This window comes from Rhamphochromis sp. 'chilingali' (genome assembly GCF_963969265.1).
Source record: "Rhamphochromis sp. 'chilingali' genome assembly, chromosome: 22".
NCBI classification, from domain to species: domain Eukaryota; kingdom Metazoa; phylum Chordata; class Actinopteri; order Cichliformes; family Cichlidae; genus Rhamphochromis; species Rhamphochromis sp. 'chilingali'.
The window spans coordinates 12,894,615-12,921,662 of NC_137950.1; the positions used below are offsets into that span (position 1 = coordinate 12,894,615).

The following is a 27,048-nucleotide window of genomic DNA, read 5'->3' on the forward strand; positions in this document are numbered from 1 at the left end:
TGCGGCTGGAGGAGGAGGATGGGACACTGCTGATGCTGATGCGAGAGCTTTCGGCGTCTGTAATCAACATCGATGGTCTGACTGCCAAAACGATGGAGTTTCTTGGCCTCATTTGACACCCTGTTGGTTTCACTGTGGTCATCAGCGGGGGACGCTAGCGCAGGTGTGCTTTTGAGGACAGCGGAGGGATTTGATGAGGGAAAGAAAACGGTTTCGTCTCGTCACTCGTCTGGCCTGGCTTCTGAGGGACACAGGTGGACCGCCGCTGGAAAACGGCATCAAAATTAGGCAGTGATATTTTACTGCGAAGAGGACGATACTTCACGTAATTACCCTTTGAACCCCGAAGCTAGCATTTTGGTATTGTTTTATCAAGAGAGGACGAAAGTTAAGCTTGAGGGTTTTTTTGGTGTGTTAGCCAGCTAATAGGCTAATTTCGTTAGCAAGCCTGTTAGCAGCTTCCCCGACCAATGGCACGGGAGAAGTGGGATGCTCGAAGGAGGAGTTAACGGTAGTTGCTGGCTTAAATTCATTCGAAGGAAAGACGGTCGGTGACACATGTGGGAAGCCGCTTTGCAACAACAGATTTGGCGTTAACGTTTTACAGCTTGGTGTTAATTCAGCTTCGAGTAACGCTGCTTACGTCGCTTCCCTCCGAGGCGATTGATAAGATTAGATAATCGGCTAATAAGGCTAATGTTGACAAACACTCTTGACCTAACGCGTTAATTCGTAACTCTAGTGTTTCATATCACCTCGCTGTCAGAGATGCTGTAAAGTCGTGTGCTTGTCGGTTCAGTTTCGAGACGTTATTGAGCAACTTTCAGGCCGCAAGTGAAGCATGCTGAAGCTGGAACATCTGACAACTACCAGGAGCGGACCTGTCATGGCAGAAAGGGATATAGTGAGTCCAGACGCATTTCCATCAGCACCATATTCAGTATGGCCAGGAAATCAGTATGATTTCTAGATTTAGGTAATGCTGTTCTCGAGATGTGGGGGGCAACCACTGAATTAAAAGTCAGAAATAGAGTCTTAGGCGTTTTTTCTAAACCTGCATATCTTCTTAAAACTATTGTAGTTTGTACTTCGTAAAATCACAATATCTGATAGCATCTTTTAAATGATAGCGGTGGAGAGCGCTTGTGGGGGCTCTCCACACTTGACTCACAATTTCACTAGAGATGTGCTGTGCCATATAGAAGCATGGCATTAAAATTGAAGGATTGGATCTTGACAGTAGTGAGATAAAAATAAATAGATACAAATCAGCAGCTTTCATAGGTTTCCAAAGGTGAACAGCCAGCATAAATGGAGCCGACAGTTGTGTCTGGCCCTTTGGGGCACACGCAGTGGGAGCCAGAGCAGCCATTTCCTCTTGGATTTGAGACACTGGATTCAGACAATGCAGGTGTGCCCTGTCAAAACAAGAGTGAACAGACGGGTTTGGACTTCAGGAATGGCGACCAGAACAACATATCCCAACAGACTCAGAAGGAAAAGGATTTAGTGGACAACCACCTGAATGTCTCAAATCTTTCTTTTGGAGATTTGCAGTTTGAGGGAGATCACACCACTATCTCCCAAACTTTTCTCCACAGTACTCACATTAAGGATTTGTCTTGCACAGAAAAAACAGAGGGACTTGATGAAATTAGTGACTGCACATTGTCCTGGCTATTTTCTCCCAACTTCGCTGATGTGATTGGAAAAAACTCTGCTCAAAAGGAGCTGACTCTTAAACGGGATTCCCCTCTGGAGGACTTAGAAGTCCTCAGTAGTCGGGTTGCACTAATAACCCTCAGCGTGCCATCATCTCCAGTGAAGACCGATACAGGGGATCCATTTTTGCTAGTAGATCTCTCCAATGAACATCCTGCTCCCAACTCAGAGTCTTCAGGCGAGTTAAACCCACAGGGTGTCAGTGAGGAGCTGGTAAAGGTGCCATGTAAGGAGCAGGTCGACCTCCCTCCCTTACAGAGCAGGGAGACTTTGTCACCTGAAATTGGAGACAAAGGTTTATTCCCTGATCAAGTGACCGATCTACCTGTAACCAGTAGCGCTACCCTACAAGGTTTACCTGAGAACTGCCTCCTTCATAACACACACAGCACACCGCTGGAGTGTTTTGAAGGATCTGTGCCTTTGTTGGATTTAGACGTTCCAGATTTTGACAGCAGCCTAAGCCTGTGGCCTGCCAGTGCTGCCTCTGTTATCTACACAGGAACTCCATTAGATGTATCATCAGAGGAGTCAGAAGTGGTACATGAAGAAGCTGCTGTTATTAGGAATCTTACTTTGGAGCAACAAGGTGAGAACGACCTGCTTGCTCTGGGTTTATTAAACGAACCTTCATCACTGACACTGCCTCTGGTTGAAGATGCCCTCATCCAGGGTGATCTCAGCAGTCAGAGTTCCTCTGTGGAAAACACGCCTAAGGATTTGATGGAAGACAACATCTGTTCTGAAGTCAAAAATCAGGGAAATGAGGCAATGGCTTTGGATCCGTGCTTGACTGTTGAAGAGGTCCACGATGACGAATCTTGGGACTTGAAACCCCAGGAGGGAGTGCGGAATGAAAACAGTCCAGCAGCTGAGGAGAGGCCGGCCGACACTACACAGCTCCAGGGTTCAGGCTGTGATGAAGTGGCCTCTTTTGATTTTTCAGTTCAGGATTTAAATACAACTTCTTCTGAGCCTGAGTGGACTAGTGAGCAGGCCGTGGAGACGGTCTCCCTCTCCAACATGGTGGTAGATGACTCACTGCCAATGGTCTCAGCTGTGAGTGCAGGGGAGGAAGAAGTCTCCCCTCTGAAAGCTGTGTTCGATGCTTTAGACCAAGATGGTGATGGCTTCGTCCGCATTGAGGAGTTCATGGAGTTCGCCACTGCCTATGGGGCCGATCAGGTGAGAAGCTTGGTTTTTTGTTTTTTGTTTTTTTAGGTTTTTTTTTTTAATTTTTTTTTTTTTAGTCTTGCCATTTTTGAGCAGGCAGCTTCTTTGTACCGTATGTTGGGTAAGATTCAGTGTAACACAATAAACTGCTCCATATGTGTAAAATCTTTAGTATTGATTTTTAGCAGGAACTTGGAGTGCTTCCTGTAAAACACTGGTAATTAAATAAACTAAAATCCATCTACGTCTCATGTCTGTGTTTTAGAATGTGTATGATCCAGATTTATTTCAGATAAAACAAGTCAACTGTCAAAATGTGGTCATTTATCTGATAGGTTTTTGGGTGAATGTTTAAAACCTTCATACAGACATGAAAGCTGGCTCAGGTGATGTTACAGTGTCACGTAATGGAGTGGTAACTTAACCCCTGCTGAGGTGCTGGTATGTTTCTCTGCAGTTTCCAATGCTTAGTGTAACAGACAATACTGAAAGTGCAACTTATTATGAAAACCATGCCTGGATTAGTTTGTCATCTATCTTCAGTGAGTGTTGAAAGGCCAGGACTTGTTTTTCTCTCTGATAAATCTGTTAAACATGCTGTCTGTAATGAGTTATGTCAGGCCTGAAACTCCATATGTCAAATGACAGAATGCTCACTTCTTCATTTGTACACTCTGTGGCTAGGGGATTACCCCTTGTGGTATAGCTGCTGTGTGTCTCTGTACCCATTAGCCTCACTGGTTTGATGTTATCTTCCCCTTTACATCAGGTATTCAGTTTTATTTCCACAAAAATAGGCCTGTCTGTCAGGGGTACCTAAGTGAGTATACATTAATATTAGAATTTTAACATGATCTTCTTTAGCAGTTTTTGATATGTATATATCAGCATGAAACTAGCCAGCTCAAAAGATGTAGGTCAAAAAATTTGGGCAATAAGTTAATTTCCGCTACTTTAACCAGCTTGTTTTTAACACTGTGAACCTTTGGTACACACACACTCACTCACACACACACACACACACAAAACGTAATGCGTGCTCACTAATGCTTTTTAATCTCTTCTTTCTCAGTTCAAAGCACCTCTATTGCTGCTGCTCTGTCCCGTGTCTAGCCATAGGCATCTGCAGCTCTCCAGGCAGGGAATTGTGAAGGATTAAGAATTAAATGTATTTTCCTGAGTCGGAGGGACTTCGTGCTTTGCGTGCAGTTCACCAGCTGCCGATGACCTTGTTTCGAGTGACACAGGAGCACAACGTCTCATGTTTGGTGTAATTAAAATAAGTTGCACCTGCTGATTGAGAGAGTGCTAAAGTTGACACATCTATGACACTGAGAGTTATTTTTTTTTCCCAGAGGTGTGGTCTGTTTGACTGTTATTTCCTGCCAAAAGGTGCTATCCAGATTGTGCAGGTGGCTTACTTGTTTGTTTGTTTGTTTTTCATTGTGTTAGCTATCCAATATCTGGTTTGCAAGAGCTCCATGAGCTAAATGTGCCCTCAGAGGAGGCTCCTCTCAGATTTCTGTCCTTTCCTGAGACCAAGGAGGCAAACGTTTAGGCGCGCTTGTTATTTCTAACCTTATTTTTTTTTCATTTGCAGTTGTCGAGCAGTCAGCAGACAGACTTATCTATAGAATTTGTGGAATGTTTTAAGCATGTTACCTTTAGGTGAGTTCATCATTCAGTAGCTCACACAAGGATCTGTAGAAAAGTCAGCTCTGCTTCAACAGGGCAAACATATTCACTTTATAATTGTTTCTTTGCTGAGTGTTGAAAGTGTTTTTCTCCTCCCATATCAGTGCGAACCACATATAAATGTGCTTTTGATATTTGACTAAGCCTTTCCCTGATATGTCATTGTATTTCAGCTATCTGGAGATAAAAGCAGTTTGAATAAGCTCTATGCCTGACCGAGTCCAAATGGGGAAATTATGACCTGGGCCTTGGTGGTAACACAAGTGTTTAAATATGTTGGTTCAAAAACCACAAGGCAAAAAGTAATACAGATCCATAAAAAAATGCCCATTGAGAATTTATGATAAGCTCATCGTGTCATGTTTGTTATGTCATAGTTTAGCTGGCAGCTAGGACTGTAACTTGGGTTTCTCTTTGCAAATACCCCCAACACCTGATAAACACCAGGAAGGTATTCATAAGACATTTGCATGAATGTTCAGATGGCGTTTGTATGCTAAGCATGCAAATGTTTCCTCTAGAATTATTCCAGGATGTGATACCGACTATAACCGCACACAAATGTAGTGTATTGCGAATAACATGGCAGGGAAACACTGAGCACCAAATGTCTCTCTGCAGTAGTGAATCCACTCTATGAAACCTTTTTGACTATTTAAAAAAAATTAAAAATAAATGTCCTGTCTGGCAGGTCTTAGTATGGCGCTATTGAAAAGACTTTCTAACTCCCACTCACTCTCTGGTTTTGACCCTGATTCTGCACAAAAGCCACACTGAACTTCATTGAGTTTGGGACTCTCTTCTGAGTCGACATCACCAAACCTACTTTGGTCAGCCTCCCTCCCATCACCCACTGCTGTTATGCACCACCCCTCTAATCCTCAGTGGAATGCCCCAAGCCCTGAAACATCCCCTCTCTTTAGTTCCCTTTTGTTTTCATCTGTGTTTTATTTACAAAGACTACTTATTTATTTTCATCCGAACCTGCCAAACTTATGATTATGGCTATCAAAGTTTCGTTTGACAACTGACTATTGCGAAATGCCCTTTAGGAAACACTCTCACCAAAGGGTATTCTTCTCATCGGGGTTATGCACAAAAGTGGTCTGTGTGGAGGCGGTCAGGCGTGCCCCGGCACTGATTAGACACAAATGGAGGAAAGCGAAAAACCACAGTGCTTTGCTCCGCTGAGCAGTGGAACCGTTGAGCTGCATCTGACTTTTTATCTCAGTCTTTCCTCTAGGTCTCAGGGCTGTACATCTGTCTAAAAAAAGACACTGTAAAAGCTAAAAATGTAAGTTACCTTTTAGAAATGGAAGAAAGGATTAACACAGACACAAATAAACATGAAAAGTGCTTAAATCTATTTAATATAAAATCTTTCTGGAAAATAAGTGTTTAAAGAAATTACTTTTCAGAGATTTTGTATTAAATAGATTTATCAAGTTGTATGAAATACTTGTTCCATGTAAATAAACTATGTTATTGTTTAATATGTTATTGTATCAGGCTTAAAATAGAAAAACAGGTCATATAGAGAACAGCAACAGTCAAAACAAGGACAATGATAAAAGTTATGTGAGTCTTAGAAGAGGATAATCTGATTTCTTTGCCCGGTTAATAGGTTGATGCAAAAATGAAATCACATTCACCTTTCAGTTTTTAGGTTAGACCTAGGAATAGCCAGCAGGCTCCACTAACAAGACCTGAGGGGCCTGGCACTGCTGTACAGCTGAAATGTAGGCCATGGACACTTTCCACAGGATAGTAGCTTAAAACTGATCTGGGAGCTTTGGCACTGGAGGTTTTTACAGTAGCGTATCCTACTCGGCTCAGTGGTGCATTTTTTTTCTTCTTCTAATGCCACAGAAACGATACCCAAAAGCTGTTCTTTGCTTTTTATATCAGACGTGCACAAAAACGTCACTGAAACCACTGATGCTCGTTAACTCCCCGCTCACACCTCAGTTTTCTCGCCTTGCCCAGAAAGAGGTGTTTGTGAAGAGCTGCGTGGAATAAAAGCGTTTCCTCTGAGCTGTGATGTTCTGTGATGTTGGGATGTGGAAAAAGCTTCAGTAAAACACCTTACGCTGACCTAAAGCACACTTTGTTTTTCTTCTTCCGTGGACTTGCATACATGAAATCACTTGCTGTTTTGTGGTTGTGTTTTGAAGCCCCAGTTTTTACACTACACCTGTCACCGTCTTGGTTTTGTTTAGTTAGAAGTGTTCGAGAGTGTGTAGAGTGTCAATTTATCAGGTGATTCAGATAACTTCTAATTTAAGCCTGATAGCATGCAAATAAAATGCTAGAATTTCTACCATCAAAGGAGTATTTTTGCATGGTCTGTTAGAACAACCAGCGGGCATTACAACCTACAGCCTTTCTGTCAGTTAAAGCAGTCACTACTGTAAAATGTGTAAATGGATACAATGTAAATGGATGAAGTTATTAAACAAGTTCACCCTTATGAAAGGAGTAATAACCTATGGAACCTAAAAGCAGCAGGCTGGTTATTTATGCTGTAGAGATGGGAAAGTTAATCTCATGCATTGTAGGTACTTTGTCCATGTTGTTTTGTTTTTTTAAATGCACAAAGCCACTGTGCCTGAGGTTTTGGATTCTACATTTTGAAGTGTCAATGTTAGCATTTTAGCTGTTGTAGCGCATAGACGTTACTATATATGGATGAAAGGTTGCTAAGCTATCAGCTATCTCTAGCAGTCGTGGGTAGCAAGCTGTATTCATTAACTGTGCAGGGTGCAGTGAAGAGAGTCTGTGTGGATTGACTTTTGGTCATTTAAGGAACGGCAGTTTTTCGCACTTATGCTTCGGCCCTTGGGGTCCTACTATTGATCAACATTTCTGACAAAAAATACTTTGCTGTATTTAGTGAGGATTGGCCCTGCTTTCATGTGACTGCATAGTTGTAGCACACATGTGTTATGCTAGCTATACCCAGTATTTTTTGCTGGATGTAGTTTTTGTTTATTTTAGAAGCGAGCTGTAGTACCCTTTGCATGTTTGTCTTGTTTGAACAGAGCATTTAGTTGGTAATCTATCCTTCTGTTTTTTTGTTGTTATTGTCCAATAACTTTTTAGTGCATGAGAACCAAAGAGGCACGGATGATTAAACAAAACAAAAAAACCCCCAAAACTTTATTTAAAAAAAAAATGTAAGGGGGGAAAACCTAATGATTCCTAGTTGCTAGGGTTCAGTACAAAAAACTGTCTTCATCTGTGCTCTTTTTAAACCTAGAAAATGGTGAGCGTATCAAATCTGCTGTAAGAAAAAGGGTTCACCATTGCAGACAAGCTTGCTGGATGAGCTGGATGCTTGAACTCAACATTGCTGCATGAACTCTTATTTAGCGATACCACTCACTCCCCTTCTCTCACCCAGTACAGCTGGATTTAATTAATCAAACCCAGATCATAAGCCACAGGCTTGACAGAGTCAGTTTGAGTAGTTTCAACCTTCTCAGCCTCTTGAGTAGGAGCTCAGTATTGCTAAGAAGATCAAGTTATTTTTATGTGTAACTGATATAAAAAATGTTCCAGAGACGCCACGCACAGAACAGCAATCCCTTTAACATGTTCACACTGTGCTGACGTTCTCAGAGAAGAAGTGATCCCAAACCACAGAAACCTCACGTCGCTGGTGCTCCCACCCAGCTGCTCTAATTCTGTTACATGCTTGAAAGTATGCTGCAATCATGTGTTAGTCTTTTTTTCCCCCATGTGTGACATTTTATGCTCAGAGGGTGAGGTACTTTTGCTGATAGCTAGTTCCCAAGTTAAATCTCTGGAAGCCAGATAACCTATCCAAACAAGCCCTCTTGGTAAATTAAAAAGATTTATTTAAAAAAAAAAAGCTATAAAGCTAACATCCTTATAAACTTGTCCAGAATTCAATAAAGTGAAACTCTTTACATCTGCAAAAGTTGATTTTTCTTCTCAAGCTCTAAAGTGTTTTATTGGTGACTTTCTGCTCCTGTAATCAAAAATGGAGCTTGTGTAATTGTGCAGTTAAACTGTCAAATGAGTTGAATGATCCTGAGTATGACTTCTTAACAGTTTTATGAAGCCCAATGCAATTTTGAATGCAGTGTGCCCCACCCCCCCCCCCCCCCCTCCCCCCCCACTGAAGTCAGTATGCAAACATTGCAGCTAAGTAGTTTGTCGTTCTTTGTGGAAAACTTCCCCTTATGTCAGTCATTACATCTCCCTGAAGCATCCATGCTGAACATATGGTAGGTTTATGAAAGGGAGCTTTTATGATGTCAGTGTAGTGAAATCTTTCTTGTTTGTGTCCCTCTTTAGGTGAAGGATCTGACAAAGTTTTTGGATCCAAGTGGGCTCGGTGTCATCAGCTTTGAAGATTTCCACCGTGGAATCTCTGCCATTAGCAATGGAGGTGAGTCATCGCGCATCTCCTTTTGTTTTCCTTGTAAACTTGTTCCTTAGTACCCTCTTTTTGTGGACCCACTACGTCTGCTTGTTTCAGACACTTGTACAAAAAATCTCTTGAGCTACCCCTTGCCCCAATTTCTTTACATTTTGTTTCCAAAGAGCCAGACTTGTCCATTTCAGTCCAGTCTGACCTTTATTTTGTGTGTATGTGTGAAGCCACTTAACAATAATCTATGAATTATTCAAGCATTAAAAAAAAACCCTGCTTCATACCTGAGCACACATCATTAGAGATGGCATGTTGCATCCTGAGTTTCTCATTCAGATCAGACACAACTCCTAATCCTTTTTGTGGGTTTGTTATAACATCAAAATCAAATCTTATCCAAATATTGAATTAACGTTCACATTTGCTCAAAAGTGGACATTAGTTCAAAGAGAGAGTGCTGGGTGTGTGGTGATGTCATTGCAGCAGTGAAACTGATGCCTCAATCTGCCCGGACTATTGATTTGAAGAACTCATTCCCAAGGCTTTCTAGGTTGCATATATCCAGTTTCTCAAACCATTAATAAGTCATGCACTGGAAAGTGTTAGATGCACAGACACATGGGCTGACTGGTGAAGTTTCAGAGCGGGATTGGCAGAGGGAGAGATGAGGTTTGGGCAGAGCGTCCTGTTCATCTTAATTATTTACAGTCTTCTCTCTCTGCCCTGTCCTCTCAGTTTTCCCCACTATATTTTTCTCCCACTAGTCACTACTGTTGATGCAGAGTACAGTGATGAAAACACAAAGGACAGATACTGCCTATATTTGCATCCAAGGATAAATATCTCAACGTAAACTCTGCTTTTGTGTACATTTTCTTACTAGATGCTCTTATTTCACTGCTCAAGCAGTCTCAAGTAACTGGTTTAATAGGCAGTTTTTGTGCTCCTGTCATTTGAGCAGAGTCGTTCTGGTTTGTTTTGGTGTTTTTGTTTGATTAGTGCACATACCGTATTCAAGGAACAAGGATGATATTGTTGAAACTGGCCACTAGTATTGTCCTGTGTTTCCCTTACTGCCTCTCCATTACTTTAGGTGCGTCTAGCTCTGTGGTTAATGAATCAGTTTTTTCCTCCTAGGAGAAAGTTTCTCATTGGTGTGTGAAGATCTAACTTCCCAAGTTGCTCACACACTGCTAACAAAATCACAGTGTGCTTGTCACTTTTCAGCTAAACTATTCCTATTTAGAGCCACTGCATCCATGTCGTATTCATTACCCCAGCAGTGACCTCCTCTTGTTGTAAACGGAGGCCAAAATCTGCTCCCTCGGGTCCCAGCCTGGCGTATACGTTCATCATAAGCTTCACTCAACTTTCTTCTTTTGTTTCCATTTTTGGATCACTCCTCACGGAAAATTGTACCTTTTTAATAAAGGGAAGTCTGCAGGCTATGGAAATGCCTTGTATCCCATAGTGGCTGTGGCATGTCTGGAACAACAAAACATTGCCTAGAAATATTTGTGCTCTGAAATTTTTACATGATGCCAAGAGACTACAGGTGGGCAGCCTGCTTCTCAGGCCCATTCTTTGTGCACTCCTTTCGCTTCAATAGCCCACAATGTCTGAGTCTCCAAGAGCAAAGGGTTGCATAAAAACCCTTGGGTCTACTGCCAGGACACTGTTTGTGTTCTGTTCTCCCAGCAGGGCGCTATTCATTCCTCTGTTTACTAGATACGGAGCCGCAATGGCTGATGGGACTGTCGTTGGTCCGTCTCAGGTTGCACTGTTGGTGCTTTCAGTGGAGGGTTTTATTGACAAATATAAAGTGGATATGGTTGCTTGTTGCCCTTTTTACAGTTTTATTGTACCAGTCGCTTGACATTCTGTAGCCCCTCAAACGTCTGTAAAAGTTACATAATGTTTGCTGTCAAATCACTCTTAGATTGCTGACTGTAAATATACAAGTAGGGCAGCTCAGGTGTAGACTCTGAAATGTGCTGATTAAAATGCTTAAGTCTGTTTTTCTCCCCCCTCTTAAAGTCAACATTTAAAATGAATCTTTGTTAACGGTGACACCTTTACTCATTTGCAAATTGAGGCTAATAATTTAATTAAATGGAGGTTTGTTCTTTTTACCACTGTAGGGAGAAGCAGGTTTCATGGTTTATTTATTAAAAAAAAAAAATAGAGAAATGTTAATGTAAACCGAAGACTGACATTTTAATAGAACCAAAGTAAGGCACGAATAGATTAAATAAATGCAGTTTTGTTATTGTGCTGTGCATGTAAGGGGAAACAAAAGCTGACAGGCTCTTCAATTTTAATCCCAAATTGTGCACAACATTTACATAAACACCTGAATCCATTGGTGATAATTTACCTGCACACTTGCAGGTGTCTTTTTTTTTTTTTTTTTTTTTTTTTTTCTTTAATTGTATTTTCCTTCAGTTGTTTCATTCACCTGCAGAGACATAATCCTGCATCCTGGCTCTCTGCTTTCTCATGGACATTGTACTGTGCAGACCAGTCTCGTGTTTGTTGAGCCTTCTTTTCTGTTTGGCTTTGTTTGTTCTGTACACATTAAACCTGTCTTCCTCCTGTCACATCTGCAGGCCCGGAGCCACAGCTATACAGTGTAAACTACAGTCCAGGGGATGGAGCTGTCGGCTGTCAAGAGGAGTACGATGAGGTGAGGAGCCATACAGGGAGGCTTAGTCGCTCTCAAGTTGTGCATGCGGTCCAGCTGTTGTGCTGTCAGTTCCTGGTGGTGCATGCAGCAGCACAGTGTGAAGCTTGCAGGCTGAACTCCCTGTGTACTCTCACTCTTCCCACTGTAATTCACCGAGTGGCTTGCAGAGCTATCATTACTGCTCTATGAATGCTCCACGGGTTGAACACCCTGGTTTGGCTGACACTAAATAGCATCTGGCCGGCGAGGCTTTTGAGTATTCTTTGACAAATATTGAATTAGCTGGAATGTGAGCTTGTTTTCATGTCTCTGGACTTTTTTTTCTTTTTTTTTCTTTACTGTTGTGGGCAGCATATCTAGAATTCCTGTCTTCTCTGGTGTATGAAACTTGTATATTTAACAATCATTTTTGCTGGCCTCTGCAGAATTGAAAGGTTTCTGCTATTATGTGTGCCTCGAGCTGTGCTGGAGGACGACTGTTGTTTTAGTGGCTTTACAATGCATGGTATCGGCTCCCTCTCTTGATGTTGTGTAGAAGTGCAGTCACGTATGTGAGAGACTGATTGAATAAATATTTAAGCATTCTTCACAAATACTAGGATATAAAAATAAATAAATAATAAAAACAGAATTGATCTTTGTGTACTTTTTATTTTGGCTAATCTAATTTGAGCACAATAACTGTTATAGAGCTTCACTTGATTGACAGCTGAGGCTTAAAATTACAGTCATGGCCTTGTTGCAAACTAAATTTAAATGCATTAAATGAATCCACTAGGTTGACAAGTTGCTCTGCACAGTAAGGGCTTTACATGTGAAAGCTTGGTTTTCACCTGAGTTGCTTAAGGTTTATTTTCAGATGAGGTCTTGCTTTTCGTAGATGTGAGACTTCTCTATAGATGACAAGACATGCCAGCCAGTCAAAGGGAAGGAAGCGAGAGGGCTCTACATGTTTGCAAAGAGAGGGGGGAAAAAGATAAGAGATACTGCTGGTGGGAGCAGTGTTTTATTGTCTGGCCATCTGTGAGTCTAGATGGATTCACACTTGTTGGAAAGCTTTTAGTTGTAGTTAAGAAAGCAACTTGTTATATTCTTTAAGGAAATGAGTGCACATAAACTGGGTAGATGACATACTTGCATGGGAATCATACTTCTGCATCAGGTCTACACTGTGACTTAAGCCATAACCAGAACCGCATTTTAATCCCACACCACAACCTTCTCTAAACCTGATGTGCACATCCTGAGAAATGCAACTACACGTCGGGTCGACGTATACCAGAACAACTTGAGTAAAAGGTTGCAGTGTAAGGATAAGAGGAGTTTCTGGTTGCTACATTAGTTATGACATAGATTTCCAACAGAAGTCTTATCAAGCTTCAAAGTACTTTTTTAACAGGGACAAAGCCTGTTATGAATTGTATTATTTCTCAGTGTTTTTGTCTTGTCATATCTGTTGATTCCTTGGATGTTTATGGGTGATTTCTTTTTATTATTTTCCAAAAAATAGCCATTTGAATTACTTACTACCTAATTACTACTAATTACTACCAATAGATGCGGCTATTTGAAAGTAACTGTAAATTATCATCACCGAGGTGAATATACCCTAGCTGTAGCAGTCCACGCAGTGTTAACTGTTTTTGTTTTATTCTCTTTAGACTTTGGTTCCTTGTTTTTATCCTTGATGCAATTATCTATAATATTTTTTCTACTTAAAATATCCCAGCCGCTTTGGCTGCAAGTTTTTGGAACCCATAAGCAGAGTCCGGGGGTTTATTCTGTGAATGTTTGAAGGCGACGCCACACCTGTGTCCGTGGCCTTCTTTTTTTCCTCGAGTTTCTGGCAGGAAAAAGTTCCCCTTGCTCTCGCTCTCTGTCAATGGCCGTGCTGTTCTGTCCCTGTTTGCTTTCAAAACAAGCAAGGTGAGGCTGTTCAGCTCGAGCCTGGCATGAGAGAGAAATGCAACACCCAGTCCACCACATTTTTCCTTTATTAAATAACTTCTGCCCTTGCTGATGTTCACATTTCCACCTCAGCTTTAATTGCTTTACAGGGACAATGACAGGTGTTGTTGAGCTGAAACTTTGTTAAACACTGCCCCCTCAGTGTTTGCACACAGACTGTTTAATTTAGGTGGTTGTAACGTGGAGACCTCGTTCGCTGTACAGTCTTAGACATGCAGAACGTGGCGTGATCATTTAAACGTTAACACTGTGGCACTAAGTGAAGTTCTGAGGGGCGAGCCGGGAATGATTAAATTGTTAATCTTAACTGTTAGCTGATTGTGTGGCATTTTCACTCAGAGCTGTTAGCAGCTGATTGAGCATTACAGCTGACTTCTGTTGCTCTTTGGACTTTGTCACTGTCTCCACCCCTCTGACCACCCAGTGTGCAACAGTATTATTATTTTTTTTCCCTTCCCTGACGCTCTCTGCACTCTCTCTGAGAGTGAAGGTGAGGAAGGAATAGTAGGAGTTATAAGTGGGCTCTTATGGCAGGCCAGCTTTTCCGTGAGTGAGCCTGGGCAGGAAAAATGGTTTTTGGCATGGTGGATACCCCTCAGGGTCCCTCATCTTCTGATACTCCATGTAGACTGGTATGTTAAATTTTCCAACATGACTCACCTTTGCCTTATTATCGCTTCACAGCTCTGACATCTGATGAGTCTCTGGTTGCTGATGACTTCAGATGTCTATTTTCTGCCGTGTATCAGTTTTAAGCAGTTGGTATTTGTTGTTTGCAAAGCATTTTGTTTGAACATGTTGCTTAGAGGTGTTGATGCAGCAGGTTTTGCTTGGAACTGCCATCAGAAGCAGTCTCTGAAGTCTGTTTATGTGCTGAGATTTATTTGCTCGCTGCTTTAATTGGCATCAGTACCTGCTGGCTAGACAGGAATATTCAAGATTAGCTCATCTTTGAAATGACTGCCTTGTTGACAGCTGTAGTTTGTGTGTGTGTCAAATAAACAACAACTGACAATCTTATTTATCTTCCCCAAAACAACCAAAGCACCATGGTGGTTAGTCTCATTCAAATTCATAATCATAAGAAATGTGTGGAGCACTGTGAGTACTTTGTATTGGGGCAGTGTTTGCTCGATGTTAATACTTACATTCGGCCAACTAAAATAATATTTGCGCATATTAAATTCCACCCATAAATATGCCCAGCTAGTACTCCAGTAAATTATTAAAATTGTGATGGATGTGGAAGTTTACCGCCTGAGTGCTTTCCTGTAATGCAACCTTATTCTGTTTTTGTGACTGCAGCAAAATGAGGTGACAGACAGTGCATACCTGGGCTCCGAGAGCACTTACAGTGAGTGCGAGACCTTCACTGATGAGGACACGGGGGCCCTTGTACCTCCTGAGATGCACGAGGATGTGGAGACGGACAGCGGCATCGAGGCCACGCTACACGACCCTGAAGATGGCAGCAACAGGTTGGTATATAAATTTCATGTCAGTGTTGGCTGCTATGCCTTTATTTCCTGGGGGAAAAAAAAGAACTTGTGTGTTTGTTCAAGGCTGAGAAAATTGGATTGTAAACTTCAGTGTCTTGAGTCATACATCATCCCTTTATTCCACTTGTCATGAGATGCAGAAATCATGTTTGTAATGGCTCCTAGGTACAGAAATCTCCCCCAAAAATGTGTGTTAAATCTCTAGCTGAGGGTTAGCCCTGGAGCTGCCCTGCACTGCCCTTTTACACAGATCATGTGGTTTATGGGTCTTTCGTGTGTGACACTGGATCACTTGGGTTCTATGTGGGTCAGCAGACAGGCAGATTAAAGAGAGGCAATAGACTAACTTAATGCCTTCAGTTCCCCTGAGGTCATCCATGCGTTACTGTGTTGTCCTTAATGGAGACACCTGTATTTCATATCTAAGTATAGATGTCAGTGGTTGATTTACCTGCTATCACTTAAATTATGTGCTGGTAAATTTCAAAAATGGTTTCATCCATACAGGAGACAAAAGGTTAGTTAGTAACTCTCTGTAATAAAGACTTTTGTTGTTTTGGCCAAATTGTTGTTCTAAGCTTCAGTATTGCCTCAAAACTTCGCCGGCAGAACATCAGTAATGTTCTTTAGCTTTTTTCTTTCTTACTTTTATTTTTCTTAGTGAAATCATACATGCTATAGAGTATTTGGGGCGAAGGTTCATAATCAGTGAGAACATTCACTGTTAGTGTTTTTAGTATGACTGAACCGGAAAGCTTATTCAGAGATAACTTGGAATCTGCACAGTGTAAGCACAAGAAACCTTGAACACAGAAAGCCCTTCTACTATTCTTTACCTACGGTGGTCGGAGTGAAGGAGTCTTTTTACTGACCTGAAAAGAGGCTGAGATCTACTCATCTTCTTTGGTTATTTAGTAAAGCTGTTTCTAATAACAGCAGGTGAGTTGTTTTAAAAGTTCTCTTTGCTAAAATTGGTCATTGTGTGTTTTCAAAAATAGTTTTTTTTTTTGTTTTGGTTTTTTTTTTTTTTTTTTTTTTTTTTTTTAAATCCATTCATGGTGAATGTGGGTTTAATTGTTTTGCTCTGGACTTTCTTTTAATTGGTTTTACTGTTAAATTTGAGGTTGTGCTCTGTAAAGCGTTCAGTTATCTCAGCACCAGTGCAGCCCACTCACAGTTGACAAAATTAGTAAAGTCTGCATTCCAGAGCTACAGACTAGCGGGAGGTGAGGGTTGGTGTCTGATTCTCACATTAATATTTTCGTCAGTAGTCCTCGTTTAATCGAATTAAAGACTGTAAGATCTTTTTTTTTTTTTTTTTTTTTTTTTTTTTTTTTTTTTTTTTTTTTTTTTTTTTTTTTTTTTTTGTCGTCTCAAACAGTCGGACACTTCAAATGACGGCCCACATAAATAACAGTGCCGGTTGCTGTGGCAGATGAGATTTATGTCAGCATGCAAGCGTTCTTGTTGATACAGTTTTTAGGGTAAACACGAGAGAGGAAGTGCACAGCTATGTGGCTTCATCTGCTGACTGTGTGACCTGTCTGTCCGGCTTGGTGACGGATCGGAGTGGACTGCCTGACATGGATGTGTTTGGACTTCCCATTCCATGTGTGAACCTTGAATTCCAGGAAGTGTTGAGTTGGCTCTTTTTTTTGTGTTGTTTCCCCCCCTTTTTTTTTTTTTTTTTTTTTTTTTTGCATGGCTAATCTGATTCTGCCTCTCCATTTACTCAAGTCATCACCCACACCTCTAAGTCTGACTCAAAGTTACATTTTAAAGTGTTTATATTTACTCACCTGCTTACTAAAAACTGGAAATGCATTAATTGCCAAAAAAAAGGACCCTTCCGTAATACCAGTGATATCATCAATCCTGTGAAAGGAGATTAGGTCCTATTTAAAATGTTATTACTGTCCAACACTGTCTATATAAGTTTTTTTTTGTTTTTTTTGTTTTTTTTTGTTTTTTTAATACAGCTTCCTTGTCAAATACAATCTTTGGCTTACTGTGAGCATTACTGATGAAATGAAACTAAGTGGACGCTACGTCAGCTGAGGTTTTGCCATGTAGCATGGTTAGCTGAGCGAACCCTAGCTCGAGTCTGCATTCAAAAGAGATTTTAGGATAGGAGTATATGCACTGAAGTGGGGATTAAGAATCTAACAGGATTAGCCACCTCCTCCCTTCTCTGTCCTACCCCTGTGTCCCCCACACACATTTGGCCCTTGGACAGTCAGCAGGGCTGTCTGTTGGTCATTGCTTAGCTTCAAATCTGATTAAGCCACTCACAGTCAGCCTTTACCAGTACACGGCCTTAAGTCTTTGCGGCAGCAGCATCCGTCATGTAGCGCTGGCAACTTGCAGCTCCGCAGGATTTGTTTTCTCCACACTGGAGAGTGGTGGTTTTTGTTTTTAGATTGAGGTAAACTGTGAAAATTCAGGATTCCACTCTGGTTGTCAGGGGTTTTAACTCCAGTTGCTCCGAGGCTTTCACGCCAGGGCAGCGGAGGGCGCTTAAAAATGCGTTCTCTCTCGTCACCGTCTCTCTGTGCGAGGGACCTCAATATGGGGCCAAGTAGCAAGAGCCTGAATAAAGGGTGAGTAACAATAACATTGGTTTTGTTCAATTTAATCCGTTCAGCTCGATGCGTTTTTGTTTTGGTGTTTTTTCGCTAAAACTGAATTATTACTTCTTAAGAGTGCTTAGGAGTGTTGGCTTTGAATTAGACAATAAGCAAAACAAATCATGTCACAATGCGCTGAAAAAGCAGAGATTTCTGCTGATTTAGGCATCCTCTTCCTGTAAGAGTGTGTTTGTGCACATTTAAGACCTCCAACATCCTGCTGGACTACAGGAAAGCTCTTCTCTGAACCTTTCCTGGTACATGAAAGTAAATCTTGTTTTGTAACTCAAATTTACTATAAAGTCCTTAAGACCAGCCCTCCACCTGAATTATGTTTTGCTGCACACAACAGCCAGAGCAGTCATGTGGGTGAAAGTCTCAGGTTTTTCAGTAAGCTTGACCCACATTAAACACCACAAAGACTCCAGTCACATGTCTCAGGTGTTGCCCTTGAGGTTTTGCATTAACAGAGTACAAGACATGTTGTTTCAGCCAAAAGCAGGCCTCGGGATTAATGTGATTTAACAGATTACCTTTGAAGACGAGCGATCGAACTTGTCCAGACTGTTGCTCTTCTCGGGGAAAGATTAATTGTGCTTGTTTTGATCTGGTTAGATCCAAGATTCTGAGCTTTAGAGATTAAGGTTTGTTAAGTTTATGGAAGTGTGGCTATTTATGCTCAGACAGATGTTACTTCTGTCTTAACCTGGCACTTTTTTTTTTTCCTCTTTTCTTTTTTTAACTCGGACTTGACATTAACAGTGTTGTTGTTTACGCCTGTGGGCACGCTCAGCAACTCTTCCACTGTGTGTTTCAGGTTTTCCCTGAACTCAGAGCTCCATAACCACTCCCTGGTGACGGTCATTGGTGGAGAGGAGGAGCACTTTGAGGACTTTGGGGAAAGTAACACTTCAGAGTTGCTGCTGGAGAGCACCACAGAAGGGCCCGAGGGAGAGGGTGACTCCCATCTCACACAGACGCCTGAGCAAGTCAATGGCTCAGCATTGCGCTCCCCCAGGTATGAGCTTGTCTTCCCTACACAACTCAACTCAGGCTTCCCGAAATTTAAGTTATTTGTAGTGCAAGTTATTTCAAATTTTAACCCAAAGTCTGTAGATCTGAGAAGCCATTAATAAGTGTAACCTGCACAAAGGTTATTTCTAAACGACATGAATCTATGAGAATTTAGGCTGTGAAATCATGGCTTTATTTTTATCAGCCCTTCCTGATAAGAGGTGTGAGACTGTCACATTCTCAGATGTGCTGTCCAGGCCCTGATGCGTATCTTTACATTCTTCAGAGAAAATGTTTCTCTTTTAACAAAGACACTGAGGTCAAGCATTGATAAGACATATCTGGAGACATCCTTGCCACCACTGTCTGCCTTCTTTTCTTGCCAAGGGAAAGATAAGATGGCCTGAACACAAAGTTCATTCTGGTTTAACTCTGCTTGTTGTAACAAAACTGAAAATGTGGATTTATTTCTCTTTTGGATGCTTCTTGGTATCCTTGGACTAAATGTGTTTTCAGTCAGTGTGTCTTAAAGGTGGCATCTGTTAGTGCAGGTCAGACAAAGATGGATGTTTTTGTTGCACTGAGTTTAGACGTCTTTAAGAGGCTCCAGCTGTGTAAAGTGCCCATTTAAAAACAGAAACGGCACGAGACACAAACGTATTCACGCTCTGCACCTTTATGTTGAATAAAGCTCCTGTTTTAGCCTTTTCCCGCTCATTTGTTCCCTTCCCCCCTCCTCTTTTTCTCATCAGAGACTCTAAGCCGGATAATGTGTAATATCCGCTTGGGTGATATTTCAGTGACTTGACTTGCCAGGAAGCTCTTAACAGCTAACTGCCTAGTTGTTGTAGCCTACTGACAATGCAGAAATAAGATGGGGTAACTGGATTGGCACTAATAATACCATTTCAGTTATCACTATTAAAGACGTCAAGTACAGCCTCACTCAGTTCCTGCTGTTTTAGTAAAGCCTTTGTTAACATTAGAGGAAGGCTACATCACTATAGATGTATTATAATTCTTAGATTTTTGTTAATATTTCTTTAGAGCTTATATACTTATGTAATATTTTTAAACAGAAAGTGCATCTTTTCCCATACAAGTTGAGTAAAAATCTGTTTAGTGGATAGACTCGAATCTCATACACAGAAAATAACCGCATCCCACAAGCTTCACCCACTCGGTGTGAATGCGTCACCGTGTTTTGAGCAAATCATGCTCATTGTTGGCGCATGTATCACTGCTGCCTACACACACACACGCCCCCACATTTATCTACATATTACCGTACTGAGTACATGTGCACACTCTGTCGGGTTAGTCCTGTTCTGCACAAACACACATCGCTGTGGGCATCGTTTAACACGCTGTCAGGATAAAATTGCTCAGTATGATGCTGCATATGGCCATCGAGTGACTCTCAGTCTGTCGTGTAACGCAGCCTCTCTGCCTCCAGGAACCGAAACGGGTGCCAGTTTATTAGGTAATTCAGGTCTGACTCTCCCTGAATAAACAGCAGCTGGTAGACGTGATGTGCAGAGAGCAGCAAGGAAATAAAATTCAGGCAGGCAAATTAATGGAATGGGTCTAATCACTCAATAAAGATAAGCACAGTCTTTATCTAAGAGATGTTTTGTTTCCTTACACTATCCAGAGCACGAGTCACAGCCACACTGCCGTCTGTCTCACGTCTCCTCTCAGCACTGCAGCCTTCACTTGTCACTCTTTTCAAACTCTTCTGTGGATTTCTCTGATACCCCAGTGGTGTCCCTTCCCACCTGTGTTCACCCCCTTACTTGTCCAGCACTCACCACATCCTCCCTTTCCTTTTCTTCCTCCTTGTTTCCTCTTTCCAGTGCACCCACTTCTCCCCCTGGCTGCTTTCAGAGCTTCCTCAGGGAGGAGGCGCTGGACTTTTTCTGTAGCCAGTGTCACAAACAAATAAGTCGTCTCGAGGACCTCTCCACTCGCCTCAGTTTCCTAGAGATGACTAGGTAACACGTCATTCACAACCTCCTCTGGGTATAAGCTGTGTGACTGTGTGTGCAGTGCCGATTAGATGCAGTGTCACGCATGTTGTCATGATGATTGCATGACATTGGCATGATGGATAGCAGCGTTAGCATGTAGTATATATTAATAGAATAACATTGCTGATTTTCTTTTTTTCCCATCGTTGCCATCTTAACAAATGATTTGTGAGTCTTAAAGAATGCTCATTTGAAAATAAGCATCATAGTCTGATTTTCACGTTTCATTCATTTGAGACATTAGCAGTATGAAATAATCACAGCTGAGTGGTGTCTGAGTTTCTTTTCGTTCCTCACATCATTGACTTCATGCTTCATTTGACTTTGACTGAATCCTTCTGCTAGTCAAGTGAAGGATCCTGCTTTTATTCCGACTTACTCGGATCCATATTACAGACACCCAGTAATTCCCAAACTTGGTTTATTTACAAACTGTAAATTCACAAGTATGTAATTCATTTTTGCCAAGTGCTGAAATTGCTATTTTATTTTAAAGGTTTCTGTAATACTCACATGGGTGTGTGTTAATCTGTTTGATCCTACATCAGCACCTGTTGGGTACGATTGATACATGCTGGTTTGTTGGTGTTCAGAGTGCTGTGGTGTGTGAATCCCTTGTAGCTTTAGTTATTATTCATCAACATGTTTTGTTTTGCTAGTAGATCTGCTAGTAGACAGAGGGATGAGGGGTTGGATAGGGATACCAAGCTGCGGTGTCTCTTTCCTTTTTCATCGTTTTCTCTTCCTGACCATTTTTCCTGTTCTGTCTCCCCATCCAGCGCTGGCAAGCGGCTATCCAGCAAGAAAGTGGCGAGGTAAGCCAAACTTTAGCTCTGTATTCTGTAGATATCAGCTCCCTTTTCTAGTATTATTGTAATTAATGGTTGTTTTTGGAAGCAGTTGTTTATCAAATATGAGTGGATAAGATGGAGTGATGTTTTTGCTCTTTACATGCAGACACCTCCTCCAGAACAGCTCAATGACTCTGGACACCATGAGCGACTTGACGCGGGACATCCTGGAGCTGGCTGACAACGACATCACAGACAAGGTGACAGTTGTGGTTACGCCGAGTGAGCTGCAACAGTTTTCACCTGTTACAGTTGTTGTGAAAGAAAGGAGGAAAACATTTATTGGCAGCCAGATCGATCGGTATAATTGTTAATAAGTCAAAACAAGTGTTTTTTTTTAATTTTTAATAACTGTGAAATGTGTATACTGTCCAGGTGCTCCTCCTTGAGCGCCGAGTGGCAGAGCTGGAGAAGGAGTCCGAGGCTTCAGGGGAGCAGCACGCACGCTTTCGCCAGGAGAACCTTCAGCTGGTGCATCGGGCCAATGCCTTTGAGGAGCAGCTTAAGGAGCAGGAGCTCCAAGCTGACGAGGAACTGCAGCAGGAAACCCGGCGTCACAAGGAGGCCCTCAGCAAGCTGGAGAGAGAGAGAGGGTTGGAGATCGAAAACATGCAGGCGAGGTGAGGAGACTGCGAGGGGGGGAAATGGGTGTTTTTACACCTTTGTGGCTCCACGAAATATCAAAATATAGATTTTTACTGTATTTAATTTACTGCTTGTAATTATAATTATAAATGCACTTTGATCCCTTGTGCCTGCAACAGATGGGTTTTTGCGTCGTTTATATTTAATGGTGTTTTATAACAGCCTTGCTCATTGTGAGAAGAGGTTGTTGTTTTTTTTTATTGGAGGACTCATGGCTCTGCACTGCCACCATATGGCAATAATCTTCCACTGATGCTATTTTTTTTTTTTTTTTTTTTTTTTCTCTTCCCCTTGTGCAGTCAGATTGTTAAATATTAATCAACTGAGCTGTTGTGGAGTTTTTGGTTTTGGTGTGTACTTTTGACAGATCTGTGCTTGTTCCTCAGGCTTCAGCAGCTGGACGAGGAGAACAGTGAGCTGAGGTCCTGCGTTCCTTGTCTTCGAGCAAACATCGAGAGACTAGAGGAGGTGATGACATCATTGTCACGTTGCTTTGTCTTTTCTCTTTTGTGGTCCTATCATAATATCTCCCTTGCATTCACTTGTAGGGACTGTAGCTCCGAAATGACAACACAGGCACGGCTTCCTCAAGACGGGCGCTTTGCTTCTATTTATTGAACGCCGTGAAAACTATAAACATAAAACACAAAGGCTGTAGGCATTTCAGTCACTTAAAAGTAACACATGTGCTTTAACAAAAATTACCTTGTGGCCGCCTGTCACTTCAGAGGTCCTAGACGAATAACCTTATAGTCTTGTGCATTCTAAATTAAATAATTAGAACACCATACATTACAAATTTGCACAATATTACACTTACAACAAATACCTTGTACAGCTAGTACACAAACCAGACTTCTGCAGATGGCTCACTAAAATCCTTTGTGTGATTATCAAACACAGGCCTCACAGCCATCACACCCAAACCTCGTGATAATAGCGGTGCAACATAAAAATTGTTCTTTGTGCCAAGACGAAATCATCTCATACACCAGATAAAACACACCTTCACAATATGTTCCACAGAAATTTACAAGCAAAAACATTTTAACTGCTGGAACGAACCATTAACCTCTTTTATGCAGAAGCCATTTCTGTGACACTTGCAAGGAATCATTTTATAATTGTTTTTGTCTCTTCTTGCTAACACTTCCCCACGTCTTTATTTTTTATTTTATTTCCTTCTCCAGGAGAAGCGGAAGCTGCAAGATGAGGCTGAAGCCATGGCCGACAGGCTGATGGAGGAGACAGAGTCTCGCAGGAAGATGGCCGACAAGCTGAGCCATGAGCGCCACCAGAACCAGAAGGAGAAGGAGTCCACGCAGGAGGTCAGACATGTTTTGTTTCTTTTCTCCGTTTGAAATGCGTAGCACAAAAATATAAAAAACAGAATACAGCTAGATCCCATCATATTAAAATTTTACATCATCTCGTTTTTTGTCATTAACATGATTTTTCCTCACATCCTTGATCTGTTTGTGCCACAGCTGATTGAAGATCTGCGAAAACAGCTTGAGCACCTACAGCTGTACAAATTGGAGGCTGAGGCAAAGAGAGGACGTTCACCTGGAGCAGGGCTGCAGGAGTACCAGACCCGCACCCGTGAAGCCGAGCTGGAGCAGGAAATAAAACGACTCAAACAGGTACCAAAAGAATCCTCATTCTGCTGTTTTTGTTGTCTTTGCGGTTTTGAGATGGAGAGGGGAATAATTTAGCAGCTGCATGGATTCAGTGTCTGACTTAATCTCTGCAGGACAACCGTACTCTTAAGGAGCAGAATGACGAATTAAACGGCCAGATTATCAACCTGAGCATCCAAGGAGCAAAGAATTTGATGTCTGCATCCTTCTCTGACTCCCTGGCTGCAGAGATCAACTCTGTGTCTCGCACAGAGGTAGGTTGAGGAAAGAAGTCGTGAACCGCATTCGCTGTCGGCTTTTCCCTCACTTCTGCTTCTCTCTGTTTCCAGCTGATGGAGGCCATTCACAAGCAGGAGGAGATCAACTACAGGCTCCAGGACTATATTGACAAAATCATCGTGGCCATCATGGAGTCCAACCCCTCCATCCTCGAGGTCAAATAAACAGCCAGAGGGACTCTATGGACTGCAATTAAGAAAATTGGAGATATTTCTAATAGAGGATATAAAAATATTCTGGAAGGAGAAAATAAACAGTAACGCCCAACTCCCCCCATCAGAGAGGATTTAACAAACAGTTCATGGCTGTCGTTGACAAATAAGCTAGTTTATTTTTGGTTAAGTACCCATCGAGTCTGTGCTTTTTGTGAGCGTCTGTGTCGGCCTTCCTGATAACACTTGGGTTCTGATGACGTCCATGTTGGTGGCTAGAGGGACCCAAGATTCCCCGTTTGAGTGAATGAATGTGTAAATGTGTGTGAGAGGGAAATATCCTACAAAGTAGAAACCCCTTTTCCAAACGATGCTAGAGCTAAAACCTGATCAGTTGTACCTAAAGGCCTTAAGTAAAAGGTGATCAGTCTTCATTAGTTATGCTACACATGCCTCAGTTCAGTCAGCGAAGGCTTGCTGGGATGGTGGCAGCATGATGGCTCAGATCATCTGAGCCGCGCTGAATCGTGTTTTTAAACAAAAGCCGTATGAAGCGCCGCTCAGGAGCCGAGTAGAATCTGTCCTTAACATTTTAAAAGTTTGCAGTGCTTCGTAGCACCGCGCGCTTCTCTCCTTTAACAGAGCTCAGCCGTCTTTTCCAGGGAACTTCTGCTGGGTCGCAGACAAGGAATGCCTCAAGGGGGGGGGGGGGTGTTTTTGATGTGTTCAACATTCCCCTTTTTTGCTCTGGTTTTGGAAGAAGCTTGGCAACACTAGGAGTGGAAAACATTCTTGAAACCTTCAAGTGATCTGTGTGCTTTATATCATTTATTTTTACAATGAAACAGGGTCCTGCAGGTCTTCAGGTGGGCTGGAAACACTACGCTTCCCATCACTCACTGGCACAAACATTTAGATATCTCCCATTTATTGCACAAAGTATAGGCTGGGTATACTGACTTTAACTCTCCAGACACTTGAACTGAACTTGAAGGGAAGCTGGCGAGTGATGGTGGAAACTGTAGTTTGGCTTCAGTGAAGTCCAGCCCACCTGACCTCTGCGTTCTCTTGCTGAGTGAAAGCGACAGGGAAGCTTATCAGTTTTTGTTTTTCCTTCACGAGCGATTTGTTGTCAGTGGAAATGTCGTTGTGACTGAAACGCTTACAAATGACAACTGAGAAGAATCCAGACTTTGTCTTTTGCACTACATTTTGATTTAAATATTGTTTTTGTTGATGGAATAGAAAAAAATGTTTATTGTAAAGGGATGAAATCATAAATGAAGATTGTCAAGTGTGGGATTTGTTCCTGAAGGAATCCCACTCATGCTGTATTGGGGGAGGGTGTTACATTGCTCTAATATAATTACATCAAATTGAGTTTATTTAGGAAAAAAATCCTGCAGCCATGACTTCAGATTAGTTTGTCATTGAGAGCTCAGATGAGCTTTCTGCTGACTGTCAGCCAGACCTAATCTGCATATAACATTGAGGAGAAGTGGCAGACCTTGGTAGCAATAATGCTGGCCCATGAAGTGGACATTGATGGGTGGGTTGAAGGGACAGGATAAAGAAAAGCTGCTCTCCATTTCCTCTGCTTAAAACGTTTCTCCTTATTGCTGTAATTGAGGACGGCAAGAAGGAACAAGGACTGATTCTGTGCTCATCGGTACTCTGCAGCCATCTTCAAACACATGGACATTTTTTTCCCCCTCTGACCTGAAAGTGGATGTTTAAGTTGGATTTACATGCCAGGCATCTTGTTGGACTCGTATCATGAAGACTGGGGGGAGGGGGGTATTTTTGTCCAAACAGCATGGCGTTCCGCACACACACACGCTAAAATGAATTCCTGTTTTTCATACGTTCACCTCTGAAGTCTATCTCACCGCTCCTCTTCTTCACCTGCCACTCCATGAAAAATGGCCTTGGATGTAAATGACTTGTACATGTAAAGTTTTTTCTACACTCATTCTAGATTCTAGGTATTTTTATAGTCAGGAGAAAAAAAAAAAATAAGAGCGTTTCTTTTCGTCTTATGCTGAGAGACGGCTGCCTGTACTCTTCTCTAGCATGTAGCGTGTACAGTATCGTTTGGGTTTCTCTTTTCTCTCATTTTAAATCACATGCAGATATTTATTCGACTTACACTCTGATCTGTGATCTGTTCTGCTGAAAATATATTTGTACATTTTTGAATTCATGAGGGGAGGTGATTAATTCACAGTGAATGAATCTATGGGCGAATTTACCGAATTCTGAGAGTTTAAAGCAAAGTTATATAATGTTTGGGGCAGTCAGCAAACACAAAACAAAGCTTGAATGTGACCTGCTCAGTGCGGTGATCTGTTGAGGTCTGGGCTCTCTTCCATTGTGCTGATGCTGCTCTGACCTCTTGGGTGTTGTGATTTAGATACGGCTGAGTCTGCAGTTTTCTAATGTCGTCTTCCCAGATGGAGTCAGGTACTGCATGGAAACACAGATTTCTTAATGTATATTTTACTTGTTTGACTTGTTCTCACTGAAGAATCATACGCTGAAACATCGGACGGCAGAGCTGTAGGTTGAGACCTCGATGTGACACACAAAACCTCGTATCCAGGCTCTATGTTCAGCTTCCTGCCCTTTTTTTTTTCTTTTTTTTTCTTTTTTTTTTTTTCTGTGG

General features: G+C 41.8%; 1 protein-coding gene across 3 annotated transcripts; it reads left to right on the forward strand.

Moving 5' to 3' along the window:
• The first annotated feature begins 7 nt into the window (after nucleotides 1-7).
• rab11fip3 (RAB11 family interacting protein 3 (class II)) lies at nucleotides 8-27,048 on the forward strand. Of its 3 annotated transcripts, none has more exons than XM_080872841.1 (14): nucleotides 8-2,907; nucleotides 8,914-9,007; nucleotides 11,602-11,678; nucleotides 14,952-15,124; nucleotides 18,590-18,790; nucleotides 20,643-20,780; nucleotides 21,596-21,631; nucleotides 21,774-21,867; nucleotides 22,043-22,287; nucleotides 22,699-22,780; nucleotides 23,503-23,640; nucleotides 23,800-23,955; nucleotides 24,066-24,206; nucleotides 24,282-27,048. In XM_080872841.1, exons 1-14 carry the CDS (start codon nucleotides 1,312-1,314, stop codon nucleotides 24,393-24,395), a joined length of 3,285 nt encoding a protein of 1,094 aa, XP_080728967.1. In that variant the 5' UTR covers nucleotides 8-1,311; the 3' UTR covers nucleotides 24,396-27,048. The 3 variants fall into 3 exon arrangements, with proteins under 3 accessions (XP_080728967.1, XP_080728969.1, XP_080728968.1); XM_080872843.1 differs by having other exon boundaries at nucleotides 8-904; XM_080872842.1 differs by lacking the exon at nucleotides 20,643-20,780.